Raw genomic sequence first — 18,764 nt, 5'->3', positions numbered from 1 at the left:
TACCTCTCTGGGAAGATCCTCACTTCACTCCAAAGATAAATGATATCTGCTCATCAGTAGATAAGCGTAGTCCCAAAGATACTGCAAAGTACTCGAGAGCTCTATCGAGATTCGAGGCTGGTGCTGTGAGACAGACTGCGTTATCACACCATCCGCTGTTGGCAGCAGATAGGTGTGACGTTTTCAATTACTACTTTGCATTGATGGTTTTTCCTTATCTCTTGCTAAATATGTTAGTTAGCATCCGTATAAAAGCCTCCGATGCAGCTCAGCGCAGCATTACGGGAGCACTTCTGTTCGTCTAAAGATCTCGACCGCCCACAGCAAGGCGACAGTTAGCACTACCAGTGAAGATGGCGGTTTGCGTTCGAGCAGTCTTTGCTGCGGTGGTGCTCTTCACAGCCCACCTAACGCTGTGTGTGGTAAGTAATCATCGCATCTACACGTCCAGCATTAGGTAGCCTCTTCAGCTCCCTTCCCGTAGTCCTTTTTTGTTTAAAGACGTACAATGTTCAGCAACGATTATTTACAAGAGGTTAAAAATTTGTGCTGTCCGTGAAAGCAGCCGTATTGGAAGAGTAATGACCGTGAAAGCAGCTGTTCGAGCAGGGGTTCTGACCCAGGACAGGGTTTTAATATGTGTTGAATCTTCTGTGATGAAAGATGCATCAGACTCAAATAAAAAAATGTGTTCAGAGGTCGATAGTCCCCCCTTTGCAGTTATAAGTATTTTATTTAGCATGGCGGTGATGTAGATGCAGCAATTGTAATAATAGTAGTAGTTGACTTATGTTGGTAGTTTTCATTGCCCTTCACTGGTTTGCCGTCCAGTCTTACAAGAGCCCGATGAAACCCAATAATAAATAAAATTACAGTGTGTAGTGTAAACATGTTGTGGAGAAAACTCTTTATGATGGGCCAACAGTCGTTGATTTGTTCAAGTTTAATGTAGTTACCTTCTATATACACTCCTGGAAATTGAAATAAGAACACCGTGAATTCATTGTCCCAGGAAGGGGAAACTTTATTGACACATTCCTGGGGTCAGATACATCACATGATCACACTGACAGAACGACAGGCACATAGACACAGGCCACAGAGCATGCACAATGTCGGCACTAGTACAGTGTATATCCACCTTTCGCAGCAATGCAGGCTGCTATTCTCCCATGGAGACGATCGTAGAGATGCTGGATGTAGTCCTGTGGAACGGCTTGCCATGCCATTTCCACCTGGCGCCTCAGTTGGACCAGCGTTCGTGCTGGACGTGCAGACCGCGTGAGACGACGCTTCATTCAGTCCCAAACATGCTCAATGGGGGACAGATCCGGAGATCTTGCTGGCCAGGGTAGTTGACTTACACCTTCTAGAGCACGTTGGGTGGCACGGGATACATGCGGACGTGCATTGTCCTGTTGGAACAGCAAGTTCCCTTGCCGGTCTAGGAATGGTAGAACGATGGGTTCGATGACGGTTTGGATGTACCGTGCACTATTCAGTGTCCCCTCGACGATCACCAGTGGTGTACGGCCAGTGTAGGAGATCGCTCCCCACACCATGATGCCGGGTGTTGGCCCTGTGTGCCTCGGTCGTATGCAGTCCTGATTGTGGCGCTCACCTGCACGGCGCCAAACACGCATACGACCATCATTGGCACCAAGGCAGAAGCGACTCTCATTGCTGAAGACGACACGTCTCCATTCGTCCCTCCATTCACGCCTGTCGCGACACCACTGGAGGCGGGCTGCACGATGTTGGGGCGTGAGCGGAAGACGGCCTAACGGTGTGCGGGACCGTAGCCCAGCTTCATGGAGACGGTTGCTAATGGTCCTCGCCGATACCCCAGGAGCAACAGTGTCCTAATTTGCTGGGAAGTGGCGGTGCGGTCCCCTACGGCACTGCATAGGATCCTACGGTCTTGGCGTGCATCCGTGCGTCGCTGCGGTCCGGTCCCAGGTCGACGGGCACGTGCACCTTCCGCCGACCACTGGCGACAACATCGATGTACTGTGGAGACCTCACGCCCCACGTGTTGAGCAATTCTGCGGTACGTCCACCCGGCCTCCCGCATGCCCACTATACGCCCTCGCTCAAAGTCCGTCACTGCACATACGGTTCACGTCCACGCTGTCGCGGCATGCTACCAGTGTTAAAGACTGCGATGGAGCTCCGTATGCCACGGCAAACTGGCTGACACTGACGGCGGCGGTGCACAAATGCTGCGCAGCTAGCGCCATTCGACGGCCAACACCGCGGTTCCTGGTGTGTCCGCTGTGCCGTGCGTGTGATCATTGCTTGTACAGCCCTCTCGCAGTGTCCGGAGCAAGTATGGTGGGTCTGACACACCGGTGTCAATGTGTTCTTTTTTCCATTTCCAGGAGTGTATTTACATGTGCTGCAATTTTATCTGCGCTAGACTTCACACAGGCGTTGTAGTAGTAGTTTTGTCATATAAATCTAACATCGAAGGGGAATTTGTTGTTATCACAGCGTTATAATCTAATGAAATGGGGGCGGCCGCTGTGACCGAGCGGTTCTAGGCGCTTCAGTCCGGAACCGCGCTGCTGCTACGGTCGCAGGTTCGAACCCTGCCTCGGGCATGGATGTGTGACGCGTCCTTAGGTGAATTAGGTTTAAGTAGTTCCGAGTCTATGGGACTGATGACCTCAGATATTAAGTCCCATAGTGCCTAGAGCCATTTGAACCATTAATGAAATGGATCCAAATTACGGCATGTATTTAATAATCAACACTGTGGTAAGTGCTACAGTTCAGTGAGGGAGTTTGTGTAAAATTGTCCTGTGCTATATAAAATAGTTTAATAGCTATACACTGAGGCGACAAAGGACATCGGACTCCTCCTAATAACGAGTCGGCCTCCTTTTGCTAGGGGTAGTGCAGCGACTCGATGCAGAATGGATTCAACATGTCGTTGGAAGTCCCCTGCAGAAACATGGAGCCATTCTGCCTCTATAGCCGTCCATAATTGCGGAAGCGTTGCCGGTGCGGGATTTTGTGGGCGAACTGACCCTTCGATTATGTCCCATGGACGTTTGATGGGATTCATGTCGGGCGATCTAGGTGGCCAAATCATTCGCTATAACTGTCGAGAATGTTCTCCAAACCAATCGCGAACAGCTGTGGCCCGGCGACATGGAGTATTGTCATCCACAATATGAAGTCCATGAAAGGCTGCAAATGGTCTCCAAGTAGACGAACATAACCATTTCCAGTCAATGATCGGTTCAGTTGTACCAGGGGACCCAGTCCATTACATGGAAACACAGCCCACACCATTACGGAGCCAACACCAACATGCACAGTATCTTGAAAAATTGATTCCATGGCTTCGTGGGGTCTGCGCCACACTCGAACCCTACCGTTACCTCTTAACAATTGAAATCGCGACTCTGTGACCAAGTCACGGTTTTCCAGTCGTCATGAGCCCACAAGAGGCAGTACAGGTGATGTCATGCTATTAGCAAGGGCACTCGCATCGTTCGTCTGCTGCCGTTGCCCATTAATGCCACATTTCGCGGCACTTATCCCAACAGATACATTCGTCGTATGTCCCACACTGATTTCTGCTGTTGTTCCACGGAGTGTTGCTTGTCTGTTAGCAGTGACAACTCTACGAAAACGCCGCTGTTCTCGGTAGTTAAATGAAGGCCGTCGCCCTCTCCGTCGTCCGTGGTGAGGGCTAATGCCTCAGATTTGGTATTCTCGCCGTGTCCTTGACACTGTGGACCTCGAAATACCGAAATCCCTAGTGATTTACGAAATAAAATGTCCCATGCATCCAGCCCCAACTACTATTCCGCGTTCAGAGTCTGTTAATTGCCGTCGTGCGGCCATAATCACGTCGGAAACCTTTCCGCGTGAATCACCTGGGTACAAACGACAGCTCTGCCAGTGCACTGTCCTTTTGTACCTTGTGTAAGCGACACTACCGCTACGTGTATATCAGCATATCGCTGTCCCATTACTTTAGCCACCCAGAAATGCAACCAGTCGTTTTTTGAAATATTCGTTGATTTTCGGACTTTTTTCAGGCTGCTCTTCAGATGGGTCACTTGGAAATAACAGGTTTATTTACATAGTATGAAAGTTCTGGCTCTGTGACAAAAAAAAAGGCTTTAATGCACCGCCCTGAGTGATGGTTGTATGACGAGTTGTATCAAAAAAGTGACTAGTTGCAGCTCTACGTACCTGTAGCTAACATACAGTCATAGGTTCCCGATCATCCATAATGCATAAGCTTCACTACTTTCATAACTAATTTGGAGATAGTGACCCACACACACACACACACACACACACACACACACACACACACACCTGTTTACACGTTCGTTACTTTCACAAAATATTAGTCTTGATCTACTGCATAACTATATAAGAACAGGCCGTTGTCTAATATTGTTACGAAAAATCTCAAAACGTACTTCATCACTTTGACAAGCTGAGACATAGTCGTGAATAGAACAGTGATCCATGAAGTGTAGAATACATTTCTTTATTTTCCCCTATGATCACAGAATTTTAGGTCTTTAAAATACCGGTTTCGGTCAACAGTAACAGATCTGAAGATGGTCATTGCGGAACGAAACCGGTAGTTTAAGGGCCTAACGTTTTGTGATAATACAAGGAAATAAAGTAATTTGTTCTACTTAATGACTTTACTTGGCTCTGAGCACTATGGGACTTAACATCTGAGGTCATCAGTCCCCTAGAACTTAGAACTACTCAAACCTAACTAACCTAAGGACATGACACACATCCATGCCCGAGGCAGGATTCGAACCTGCGACCGTAGCGGTCGCGCGGTTCCAGACTGAAGCGCCTAGAACCGCTCGGCAACAACGGCCGGCAATGACTTCTTCAAATTTTTATACGATACTCTATTAAACTACCGGGCAGACACAGGAAAGAGTAGATGTTGTTAGCAAAAATCTTGAAAAATTCTTGACAGATTTATTTCAAATTTTCATATAGACACGGGCTGTCTATTTTTTAATGTGGGTAATATATAAATATATTTTTAATATAAAAAGGGGAGACATTGTGACCAAAATCTAGAAAAGCACTTGACAATTTACTTCCAATTTTTACACGATTATCTAATGAACATTCGGACGGACATAGCCTATGTACATATTTTATATTTACGATTATAATATGGTAATGTATATTTAGTACAGAAAGGGGAAACATTGTTTGCAAAAGTCTCGAAAAGTTCTTTACCGATTTACTTCACAATTTTGTACTATATGCTACTATCATTCCTACGGACTTAGGCTATATATTTTTTGAATGACAATGTACAGTTTTCTGTTAAAGACGAGTGCGGGAAAGTAAATGCTGTGCACTGCTGTGAATATGTACAGTTTCGCAGCCTTTCTCGCAGTAAGTTTGAATTACGATAGCGTGGCATGTAAAGCATTACACAAAATCGATATTGCAGTGCCTGTGTTATTCAGAAATACGTTGTATGCATGTCCGAAGAAACTTTGTATTGTATTTCTGAATAACAGAGGCACTACAATATCGTATTTATCAGCCAACACCTGGCAAGCGACTTTCAAGTAAAATGTCTCCCTACACGGGAGTACAGATAATGGATGTACACTACGTGATTAAAAGTATCCGGACACCCTCAAAAGCCCGGCCGTTGTGGCCGAACGGTTCTAGGCGCTACAGTCTGGAACCACATGAGCGCTACGGTCACAGGTTCGAATCCTGCCTCGGGCATGGATGTGTGTGATGTCCTTAGGTTAGTTAGGTTTAAGTAGTTCTAAGTTGTAGGGGACTGATGACCTCAGATGTTAAGTCCCACAGTGCTCAGAGTCATTTGAACACCCTCAAAAACATAGTTTTTCATATTAGGTGCATTGTGCTGCCACCTACTGCCAGGTAATCCATATCAGCGACCTCAGTAGTCATTAGACATCGTGAGAGAGCAGAATGGGGCGCTCCGTGGAACTCACGGACTTTTACGTGGTCAGGTGATTTGGTGTCACATGTGTCATACGTCATTACGCAAGATTTACACACTCAGACATCCCTAAATCCACTGTTTCCGATGTGATAGTGAAGTGGAGACGTGAAGGGACACGTACAACACAAAATCGTACAGGCTGACCTCGTCTATTGACTGACAGAGACCGCCTACAGTTGAAGAGGGTCGTAATGTGTAATAGGCAGATATCCATCCAGCCCATCGCACAGGAATTCCAAACTGCATCAGGATCCACTGGAAGTACTATGACAGTTAGGTGAGAAAACTTGGATTTCATGGTCGAGCGGCTGCTCATAAGCCACACATCACGCTGGTAAATGTCAAACGACGCCTCGCTTGGTGTAAGGAGCATAAACATTGGACGATTGAACAGTGTAAAAACGTTGTGTGGAGTGACGAATCACGGTACACAATGTAGCAATCCGATGGCAGGGCGTGGGTATGGCGAATGCCCGGTAAACGTCATCTGCCAGCGTGTGTAGTGCCAACAGTAAAATTCGGAGGCGGTGGTGTTATGGTGTGGTCGTGTTTTTCATGGAGGGGGCTTGTACCCCTTGTTGTTTTGCGTGGCACTATCACAGCACAGGCCTGCACTGATTTTTTAAGCATCTTCTTGCTTCCCATTGTTGAAGAGCAATTCAGGGATGGCGATTGCATCTTTCAACACGATCGAACACCTGTTCATAATGCACGGCCTGTGGCGGAGTGGTTACACGTCAATAACATCCGTGCACAGAGTCCTGACCTGAATCCTATAGAACACCTTTGGGATGGTTTGAAACGCCGACTTCGTGCCAGGCCTCACCGACCTACATCAATACCTCTGCTCAGTGCAGCACTCCGTGAATAACGGGCTGCCATTCCCCAAGAAAGCTTCCAGCACCTGACTGAACTTATGCCTGCGAGAGTGGAAACTGTCACCAAGGCTAAAAGTGGGCCAACACCATGCTGAATTCCAGCCTTACCGATGGAGGGCGCCACTAACTTCTAAGTCATTTTCAGTCAGATGTCCGGATACTTTTGATCACATAGTGTACGACTACAGGATGAAGATACATGGTTCACGGCATATGGAAGTTTGAGTCTAGTCGGAAATCGTGCTCGGATAGCCAAATTGTAAAGCGACCGCGCTCTATAAGCGGGAAATCGGGATTCGAGTCCTGGTCCGACAAAGATTTTCATTGTCGTCGTTCCATTACACAGGTAATGGTTGTTCACGTTAGCAACTGCGAAAGCATTTAATGTATTAGACAAAATGTTTCTCCCATATACATTCTTCCAAACAAAAATTATATAGACAACAAAGTGGTGTTTTTTGTTTTTGTTTTTTTTTTTCCTTCCTCGCTGTCGATTTTATAGAAAATAAGAAATTTGTATGTACATGTATGGCTTATCGGTGTATGATTAGAATACTAGTACGGAAACTGACTCGTGTGAAACTTTGTAACCCTACCAGTTCGATAGCTAAAGCTATGCGAAATACTGACACTGAAGCTAGATCCAGCAGAAGGAGGGGTCACTCTCATAACCCATAAACCAATGAGCCCAATCGATTTACCCATTCATTTGAAGGGACTTCAGTTCCCAATCAAGGTTTCGTTTCGTTTGTAGTACACAAGATTCAAGGTCAGAGGAATGGGTGAGATGACAGGTGGAGGGGGGGGGGGGGGGAGGGATGCAAGAAAATGGACATAGATAGGAGGGAGCAGGAGATGGACTGAGACAAGGGGAAAGAGATGATGCACGGAGAGAGGGGGAAGGAGGGGGAGTTGGACAAAGAATTGGGTGCGAGATGGTAGCAGAGAGAGGTAGAATGGAGTTTAGGATGTATAAGCAATTTCCATAGATATTTAATAACTATGAAGCATTGTCGACTTCGCTAGTTTACGCAGGAAAATCGTACAGACATACCGTCGTTTGACCATCGAACAGACTCCTATATTGACGGCATAGTAACAAGCACTCGTGGCGTAGAGAAACAACTCAAGGAGCTGAAAACAAATAAGTCACCAGGACCGGATGGAATCCCAATTCTGTTTATCAAAGAATACTCTACGGCAGTGACCCCTTACTTACTTTGCATTTTTATCGCGAATCTCTCGCCCAACGCAAGTACCAAGCGACTGGGAAAAAGCGCAGGTGACTCCTGCGTATAAGAAGTGCAAAAGAACAGACCCACAAAATTACAGACCAATATCCCTAACATCTGTTTGCTGCAGAATCTTTGAACATATTCTCAGTTCGAAAGTAACAAATTTTATTGAGACCGAGAAGCTTATGTCCACGAATCAGCATGGTTTTAGGAAGCAACGCTCGTGCGAAACTCATACTGTCCTTTTTTCGCTGTGAACTATGGATGATGGGCAACAGGAAGATTCCATATTTCTAGATTTCCGGAAAGCGTTTGACACGTTGCTCAATTGCAGTCTGTTAATGAAGGTACGAGCTTATGGAATAGGTTCACAGATATGTGAGTGGGTTGAAGACTTTTGTAGTAATAGAACCCAGTATGTTGTCCTCGACGGCAAGTGTTCATCAGAAACAAGGGTATCGTCAGGAATGCCCCAGGGAAGTGTGATAGCCGGCCGCGGTGGCCGTGCGGTTCTAGGCACTTCAGTCCGGAACCGCGTGACTGCTACGGTCGCAGGTTCGAATCCTGCCTCGGGCATGGATGTGTGTGATATCCTGAGGTTAGTTAGGTTTAAGTAGTTCTAAGTTCTAGGGGACTGATGACCTTAGATGTTGAGTCCCATAGTGCTCAGAGCCATTTGAACCATTTTTTTTGAAGTGTGATAGGAGCATTGTTGTTCTCTGTAAACATAAATTGGCGGACAGGGTGGGCAGCAATTTGCGGTTGTTTGCTGATGCTGCTGTGGTGTACGGTTGGTGTCGAAGTTGAGTGACTGGAGGAGGATACAAGACGACTTGAGAAGATTTGTAGTTGGTGTGATCAATGGTAACTAGTTCTAAATGTATAAAAATGTAAGTTAATGAGGATGAGTAGGAAAAACAAATCCGTAATGTTCGGATACAGCATTAGTAGTGTCCTGCTTGACACAATCAGACTTTGAATATCGGGGCGTAGCGTTGCAAAGCGATATGAAATGGGACGAGCATTTGAGGATTGTGGGAAAAGGCGAATGGTCGACTTCGGTATATTAGGGGAACTCTGGGACAGTGTGGTTCATCTGTAAAGGAGACCGCATATAGGACGCTAGTACGACCTATTTTTGAGCACTGCTCGAGTGTTTGGGATCCGTATCAGGTCGAATCAAAGGAAGACATCGAAGCAATTCAGAGGCGGGCTGCTAGATTTGTTACTGGTAAGTTCGAACAACACAAAAGCGTTGCGTGATGCTTCGCGAGCTCAAATGGGAATCCCTGCAGGGAAGGCGACATTCTTTTAAGGTCAAACTATCGAGGAAATTTATTTAAAGAACCGGCATTTGAAGCTGACTGCAGAACGATTCTGTTGCCTCCAGGTTCGAATCCTGCCTCGGGCATGGATGTGTGTGATGTCCTTAGATTAGTTACGTTTAAGTAGTTCTAAGTTCTAGGGGACTGATGACCTCAGAAGTTAAGTCCCATAGTGCTCAGAGCCATTTTTTGTTTTTGTTGCCTCCAGCACACATTGCGCGTGAGGTACGAGAGATTAGGCCTCATATGGAAGCGTATAGATAGTTGTTTTTCTCTCGTTCTTTTTGCAATTGGAACAGGAAAGTAAATGTCTAGTAGTGATACGGGGTACCCTCCGCCACACGCCGTAATGCGGATTGCAGATTATTGATGTAGACGTAGATGTAGAATCTTATAAATGACACACTGGACATCAGACCACTCAAATTGCAAAATGAAATAACTGACATCATGTTGAGACAGTAAATGAACAGACCGATACCCCGTTGTAAGAAACACCATGTCACTAAAATAAAATAGCCCATCGCCTTTCAAGCAGTGAACGTTCCTTTAGTTGGAGGTATGTGACCCAGAAGTGACATCCTTTATTTTTGGGATCAAACCATACACTCTACGACCTGTTGTGAAATTAAAAGCAACCAAGAGTTAAAACTATGCGCGAGATACGAGAGTGGCTAAGCGATTAGGACCATATCATCACACGTCATTGGATATACGGTTTCTCTTACTCAGCAATATCACTTCCCTACATGTGTGTCTACAGGCGCAGGACGTGTACGTGACGGTGCAGCAGGGCAGGCTGAGAGGCGCCGTGGAGACGAGCGCGCTGGGCCTACCCTACGCCAGCTTCAGGGGCGTGCCCTACGCACAGCCACCCGTCGGGGAACTACGCTTCCAGGTAAATGTTGCCACTTCTTATCTACAGACCCGCAGACGCTTCCTGACTCATGTACGTGGGGCATTCAACAAGTAATGCAACGCATTCCTTTTTTATGAAAGAAGATTGCTTTTATTCAATATTCCAATACACCATATTATTCCGCACTCCACTGGCTGCAGAACCCTACATTTCAACATAATCTCCGTTCCATTTGACGGTCTGATGCCACCTTTCTGGGAAGGCCTGTATTCTCGTTTCGTACCACTCCATTGGTCGATGTCGGAGCCAATGTCTTGCTGCATCAATAACATCCCCATCATCCACGTACTGCCTCCCGCGGATTGAGCCGAGGAAGAACAGTCCAATGAATTTTTGTGGGCTGCTCTCGGGTGCGCAGTCTTGCATGAGGCCTAGAGTTGTCATACAGAAGGAGAAATTCGTTGGCATTGTTGTGGCGATGAACATGCTGAAGCCGCTTCTTCTGTTTTCTGAGGTAGCACAATACACTTGCGAATATATGGTTGCACCAAGAGGGAGGAAATCATACAGAATAACCCCTCAGAGTCCCGGAAGACAGTCGCCATGACTTTACCAGCTGAGGGTGTGACTTTGAACTTTTTCTTGGGAGCAGAGATGGCGCCACTCCGTGGACTGCCTTTTTCTCTCCGGTTCGCAGCGATGAACCCATGTGACAAAAAATTTTCCCGATCAGCGTCGTAATACGCAAGCAATTCCTCACAGGTGGTCTGTCGTTGCTCTTTATGAGCTTCTGTTAGGCGCTGAGGAATACAACAGGCATACACTTTGAGAACCCCCACTGTGGACGATAGTGTCAGCAATGAAGACAGAGAGGCCCAGTTGAGCAGTGAGGTGTTTGATTGTGATCTGTCCATCACCTCGAATGAGAGTGTCCGCACGTTCCAATATTACAGGAGACATAGCTGTGCACCGCCGTCTGGCATGTGCTAGATCCGACAGATTTGTGCGATCTTATTTCGATGATGACCGACGCCTCGCCCAGCGACTCACCACGATTTTGTTCAGTGCCAGGTCTCCGTAGACATTCTGCAAGTTCCTATAAATATCTGCGATACTCTGGCGCTCCGCCAAAGGAAACTCAGTGACAGCTCTCTACTTGGAACGCACCTCCGTTAAAGACGCCATTTTGAAGTTTGCATATAGCGCCGCCATGTATTGGAATTTCGTGGAACAATACGGGCAAAAGCGGGGATATTCCAAGATGTCCCACAACGAATTTTGCATGTTTTCCAAGCGTAATTGGCCGAGAAAAGAAACATTTTGCATTACTCATTGACCGCCCCTCGTATTTGTGTGCACACATCTAGAGCGAATGGGGTTGGGGTTGTTTGGGGGAAGAGACCAAACAGCGAGGTCATCGGTCTCATCGGATTAGGGAAGAACGTCGGCAGTGCCCTTTCAAAGGAACCATCCCGGCATTTGCCCGGAGCGATTTAGGGAAATCACGGAAAACCTAAATCAGGATGGCCGGACGCGGGATTCAACCGTCGTCCTCCCGAATGCGAGTCCAGTGTGCTATCCACTGCGTCACCTCGCTCGGTAGAGCGAATGGACAAAACCCTCAAGGGTGATACAAAAGCATGTTGTTGTTGCTGTGGTTCCCACTCCAGAGGCTAATTTGATGTAGATGTCTATACTAGTCTGTTCTCCATAATCTCTCACATCTCTGATGTAATTGCTGCGACCTACATTCACTCCAGCTTGCTCATTATAGCCGAGAGTCGGCCTCCCTCTAGAGTTTTTATCAGCCACACTTCTTTCCATTAACTAATTAACTATTTCTTTGATGTCTCAGGATGTATCCAATCCATTTCTCTTTTCTTTTAGTCAAGTTGTGCCATGAAGAGCTTTCCTGCCAGACACTATTCAGTATTCCTTCATTGATTAACATGTCTACCGACTTGATCTTTAGCATTCTTCTGTAAAGTTGTACTTAAAAAGCTTCTATAGTATTCTTGTCTGTACTGACTGCTGTACATGTTTCAATTCTCTGTAACGCTACACTTTGCTACAGAAGAGACTTCCGAAAATTTAAATTTATACTCGATTAGTTAGTTAGTTAGTTATTTCATGTTCCATGGATCATTTTGCTCGATAAATCGTATTTACGTGGAAAGAGTCATTTGACATTCACTTTGCAGATTAACAAGGCAAAGCATATTCGTCAATTCTACAAACTCTAAAAACATCAACAGGTGGTGTAGGACCATAAATCAATTCCCGAAAGTAAAATTAGTAGCGGCCATCTTTGCAGAATAAATTGAATCAAGGGTCCTATAATTAACAATTCTGTGACTCTTCAAAGATTTATAATGCTGACAATCAACTAAAGGATACATATACCAGAGATAATCACACAGTGGATCCTACAGTAAAAGATTCAGTGAACAGAACATAAGCATGCATATGGGTGTATTCCCCTGCCCCCCCCCTTATGTCTCAACTGATTAATCAACACAACAATATGTGGCCATCAAACTCTTTTTTTTTTTTAATATACAGATGTGTGTTAGTAATTTCTTTCCACCACCTTTTACACATATAATAATAGAAATTCTTACACAGAACAGTAATGTTTGAGGACAAACTTTCTCAGTTTTTGTTTCACTTTTATTTCACTTCGCTGTCTCTCAGACACCTTATGTCACTGGGTAAGTGATCAAAAGCGTCAGTTGCAGCATTATGCATCCGTTTTTGTGCTACAGACAACCTTAATGTTGACTAATGAATGTCATTTTTCCTTCTGGTATTGTAATTATACACAATACTATTCCTTTTGAACTGCAATGTATTATTTACTCATGCAACAAACTTCATGAAGGAATAAATGTATTGACAAGCAGTGGGCAGAATGCCCAACTACCCAAACAGATGTCTACAAGATGATTTTGGGTGAGCACCACACACAGTTCTTACAGCACGGTTTTCAGCAACGAATACTTTCTTTCTTAAAAATGAGTTAAGCTGGAATATTATTCATATCAAGTTATTGAATGAAAATATAAAAAATATGTCAACTTACTGATGTCTCTCCCCAAGATTTGCAAAGACTCTAAGTGCAAACGTGGCTGAACTCGATGTTAACATACTGTATGTCTCTTTTTCAGAAACTCTTTTCTTCCTATTTTCAGTCTGCGTTGTACACGGTTGTTCATAGATCATAACTACATCAACGTTTTCAGAAATCAACTGCGTGAAAAGTACAAGACATACAGAAAAGTGACACATATCAGTGAATAGACTGACTCACCAAAGTTAGATTCGTAATACAAGACGTGGTGTACTTGCCTAGGGCGAAAGCCTGTCGAACATGTAGACAAAGCATCTGCTCCATATCGTTGCATCGAATCAGTTAGCGCTTGCAGATAGGCAACCCAATGAATAGATTTCCAAAGCGGGTTGCAACATCAGTGACATACATTGTAATGTTGTTGCATTAATTTGAGGTGTAAGCGGTGCTGATATTCAAGACCATAAAAGTGGGTTAAAAGCTGTGAGCTATGTGGGGAGGTTAACCTTGCATTACTGCGCAACTGTTTCACCAGGTATCCAGTCTACCTTACCAAATTCCCAACCAGTCTAACATTAATTATAATCTTTTAATCGTCATACGATAACCGGTGATATATATATATATATATATATATATATATATATATATATATATATAAAGATAAAGAGAATTTAAATAAAAAGAAATGAATCAGTTTATATTTGGAAATTTATTTTAACATTGATCTTTGAAATTTCAGCATATTGAACTTGATTCATAACTGAACTGGTGCCTTATTTAGGATTGTGAAAATGTGAGTTTGTAATCTTACAGAACACATCAAATATGGAGCCAAGATTGTGAGACTGCATACAACACTGCATTCATAAAATAACACACAAAGAACGTTGAAACATATGCAAGAGGAAATTAATCACAACCAACCGGTTCAGTTTTCACCCAAACAAGTTACATTCGTAGCGCAATCCTGTCCATCATGCAATTACCACACACTGGTATACTAAATTCATACTAACTCTCTGTGAAATCTTCCCAAAAAGAATAGCTGAGGGCTACTTTGATGATTACACCACATGCTTCACGTGGTCAACTTGGTTTACACAAAGAGCCTAACTCCACAATAATTTTGATAATTAAAATAAATTAGATCGAAAAGCAATTTACAAAAGAAAATCCTCAAACTGGTTACTATTGTCTTACTATTAACCTGATGGGTCAAACACTTGTATATAAGCACGTGGTAGTGATCTCACAAAGTACACCCCACGTGGGTTGAACATAAAGAAAAGTTGCTATATTGAAAAATATTGTCAAGACGAGACATTCGCATTTAAGATTGATGATCTTAGTTAGAGTTACTGATCAACACGTGGTTCCACTTTACTCACAAAGTAGTGACAAAGCAACTACTGGAAGATATTCTGAACTTCACACTCAAAACAAACTGCGTTGCAATTTAAGATAACATTAGATATTTTAGAGCCAAACCTGAAATAAAGATGATTAAATTTTCGGTTAGGCTGCACTTAAGAAATCCATTGTCCTACAGACTTAGCAGAAACGCACTTAGTCGGAGATCTTACCACTTCAGACGCTCGCCGCGGGCAGACTGCCATGGGTCCCTCCTGAGGGGTGCCTCACAAATACAAACGGAAGTGACCAGAGAGGCAGCTTCCTATACCAACATGACAAGGGACGGACAGGACCATACTAAGAATAGAAACTTCTCTGCTTTTAGAAAGCGTAGCTACCTGTTCCAACTTTGGTCCTACTGTTCTCTAGCAGACAGGCTTGTCTGCTACCATCAAGCATTCAACTAGAAATACATTTGCTCATTCATCCTCTCACACAGAAGGGAAGGGGGATGACAGTATCTTATCATATACAGTATATAAAAGAAAGCATATGAAGGTTCCGTATGAGACTGTGTGACATGAATTACATGTAAACTGTGTTTTAATGTGTAGTAGTGTGACAGATCGTTCTTGTTTACGTGTAAAAGTAACATGTTTCACTGCTCAGTCTCCTCCCAGATAGTCAGAAACACCACAGTAAATTTAGAAGAAGAATTTATGCCGTAAATGACAACAGATTTTAGAAATTAACGTGAAAGGAATCGAACAGAGACGTTTCAACATATACGTGCTCTTCTGCGAGCACCGATGGTTGCTGCAGAAAAAACGGTGCACAAAGCACATGTAATGTGAGTAAAAAGCTGGAGAGATGCTTTGTCTAAGGGTGTGCTTCTATTTTCTTTATGTCTGGTAGTGTGCATGTAGTAATCTTCTGAAAACTTGGAAGTACTTCTGACTAACCATGTATACATTCTTTTACTTGGCCATCGACACTAATTTTGCTGCCCAAATGGAAAAATTCCTCTGCTAGCTTTAATGTCATTTCCTAACCTAATTGCCCCAGTATAACCTGGTTTAAGTCGACTACTATGCATCACACTTATTTCACTTTTGTTGATATTCATCTTATAACCCCTTTTCAGTTCCACTCAACTGATTTTCCAAGTTCTTTGTCATCTCAGTCAGATTTCCAATGCCATCAGCAAACCTTTAAGTTTTGTATTTTTTTTTTTTTTTTTTTTATAATTGCCAAGAGAAGGTCTTTGATTCATAGGACAGATACGCATAAAAATAGCTACATATGAAAACAGACATCTTTTTGACAATGCCTCATTGTATGTCTTAACTACCGATGGACAGAAAGAGGTAGTAACCTTTTTGGACGACAATAGGAGATTGTATTTACGTTAGCATTAACTGTGCAAAGCTGCAACCCATCATTTCAGTTGAGGCGTAACAGTAATGCAGTGGGCTGTGCCCCATCCATCTTAACAAGTTCTGTTACAGTGTTGCCATAATGGCTATCAGACGCGCTTCAGTTAAGGCTCAGAGAACGGGAAGCGTGCTGTGAAAAGTGTGAGAAAACATTTCTGCTTGCTGCGGATGGCGACAGTTGAGTAGACTGTGCAGGGTCTTGCCCACATGTCGCTAATAAGGTGCCTACGGGATGATGCGTTCTCGGAATGCTCTACAACAATTCCAACAAATAACATTAGTAGTTTCATTTCTAGAAAGCAATTGCCAATACTTAACTTTGGAGATTTACAAGTAGTAGTCGCAAACAAGGGGGCGACTTGCAATATAATTTAGAGTCCTCGATATGTGAAATGTTCAGGCAAGTTTACACATGTCACTGATAACTAAGGTGCCGACCTGCGCGGCCGAGGCTAGCAGGAGCGGCGAATGTTCCCTTCTTCTAGGTGTCACTCTTGGCGCGGCTCGGTCCAGTTCCGCGCACCAATGGCCGCCGTTTCCTCACCGCCTTCTCCACTCTTGCGTTCCGCATCTTCGTTCCAGCGCTTATGGTTACGCCAGAACAGAGAGGTAGCAGAGCTTCAACACAAAAAGAACACAAAAAGGACATGACGTGTACATCACGCGATGCAAATAATGCAAATTAATTGATGGGTTGCTAAGGCGCATTGACAACAGTGGACAGTTCAGGTATGACGTTAAGAGCACTGATTACAGAAACTAAATGCTAAGACGTGCAATGTCAATTAACAATATTTTTCATCCAACTATGGTATAACTTGCAGCAGATCACAGCCAGCATTTAATATTTCGAGTTCTCCTTTTTCTACAGTTGTCTCAAAATTCACACTTTCAAACGCCCAATATGAAAAAGGTCGAGTAATGACAGACTGGATGAATGTACTGGTACAGAATGAAGATCTCCTATTCCGCTCTACCTTTTTTTTTTTCAGGGTATTAGCTTACAACCAACTCAACGCACCTATATGTCGACAAACAACTGGGGGAGATTTTCTATAACTTGGGAGGTTTGTTTCTGACCCATGTCAACATCATTTTGTTAATTCGAGTGGAAGATGATTTGGGTATATACGCACATAAAAAAAAAGTTTTGCATCACCTCGGTTCCGAGAGTTCCGGAACTTGTACAGAAAATTGGAATAGCGATCAACATAAACATCATTTACGCCCTTTTTATTGCTCATGAAAACCACACATTGCATGTTGTACCACCATGCAGTAAGACCTTCAGAGGTGGTGGTCCAGACTGCTGTACACACCGGTAACTCTAATACCCAGTAGCACGTCCTCTTGGAGGACGACGGTTCAATCCCGTCTCCAGCCATCCTGATTTAGGTTTTCAGTGATTTCCCTAAATCGTTTCAGGCAAATGCCGGGATGGTTCCTTTGAAAGGGCACGGCCGATTTCCTTCCCAATCCTTCCCTAACCCGAGCTTGTGCTCCGTCTCTAATGACCTCGTTGTCGACGGGACGTTAAACACTAACCACCACCACCACGTCCTCTTGCATTGATGCATGCCTGTATTTGTCATGGCACAGTATCCACAAGTTCATCAAGGCACTGTTGGTCCAGATTGACCCACTCCTCAACAGGGATTCGGCGTAGATCCCTCAGAGTGGTTGGTGGGTCACGTCGTCCACAAACAGCCCTTTTCAATCCATCCCAGGCATGATCGATATGGCCACTCTAGTCGAGCGATGTCGTTACCCTGAAGGAAGTCATTCACAAGACGTCCACGATGGGGGCGCGAATTGTCGTCCATGAAGACGAATGCCTCGTCAATATGCTACCGACATGGTTGCACTATCGGTCAGAGGGTGGCATTCACGTATCGTACAGCCGCTACGGCGCCTTCCATGACCACCAGCGGCGTACGTCAGCCCCACATAATGCCACCCCAAAACAGCAGTCAACTTCCACCTTATCACACTTGCTGGACAGTGTCTCTAAGGCGTTCAACCTGACTGGGTTGCCTCCAAACACGTCTCCGACGATTGTCTGATTGAGGGCATATGCGACACTCATCGGTGAAGAGAACGTGATACCAGTCCTAAGCGGTCCATTCGGCATGTTGTTGGGCCTATCTGTACCGCGCTGCATGGTGTCGTTGTTGCAAAAGTGGACCTCGCCATGGACGTTGGGAGAGAGTTTGCGCATCATGCAGCCTATTGCGCACAGGTTGAGTCGTAACACGACGTCCTGTGGCTGCACGAAAATCATTATTCAATATGGTGGCTTTGTTGCCAGGGTTCCTCCGAGCCGTAATCCGTAAGTAGCAGTCATCCACTGCAGTAGTAGCCCTTCGGCGGCCTGAGCGAAGCATGTCATCGACAGTTCCTGTCTCTCTGTATCTCCTCCATGTCCGAACAACATCGCTTTGGTTTACTCAGAGACGCCTGGACACTTCCCTTAATGAGGGCCCGTCCTGGCACAAAGTGACAACGCGGACGCGATCGAACCACGGTTTTGACCGTCTATGTATGGTTGAACTACAGACAACACGAGCCGTATAGCTCCTTCCTGGTGGAATGACTGGAAATGAT

General features: G+C 44.6%; 1 protein-coding gene across 1 annotated transcript in view; it reads left to right on the top strand.

The window, feature by feature from the left end:
* The first annotated feature begins 205 nt into the window (after window positions 1–205).
* Window positions 206–18,764, top strand: part of LOC124622589 (venom carboxylesterase-6-like) — an 84,673-nt gene continuing 66,114 nt past the window's right edge. Inside the window, exons 1-2 of the mRNA XM_047148338.1 lie at window positions 206–422; window positions 10,203–10,337. Of these exons, the coding sequence (XP_047004294.1) occupies window positions 354–422; window positions 10,203–10,337 (204 nt within the window). The 5' untranslated portion in view covers window positions 206–353. The remainder of the gene's footprint in view (window positions 423–10,202; window positions 10,338–18,764) is intronic.

Source organism: Schistocerca americana, chromosome 7 (assembly GCF_021461395.2).
Source record: "Schistocerca americana isolate TAMUIC-IGC-003095 chromosome 7, iqSchAmer2.1, whole genome shotgun sequence".
Classification (NCBI taxonomy): domain Eukaryota; kingdom Metazoa; phylum Arthropoda; class Insecta; order Orthoptera; family Acrididae; genus Schistocerca; species Schistocerca americana.
Note: the sequence above shows the minus strand (reverse complement) of the source record. Positions and strands in the feature narration are given on the sequence as shown.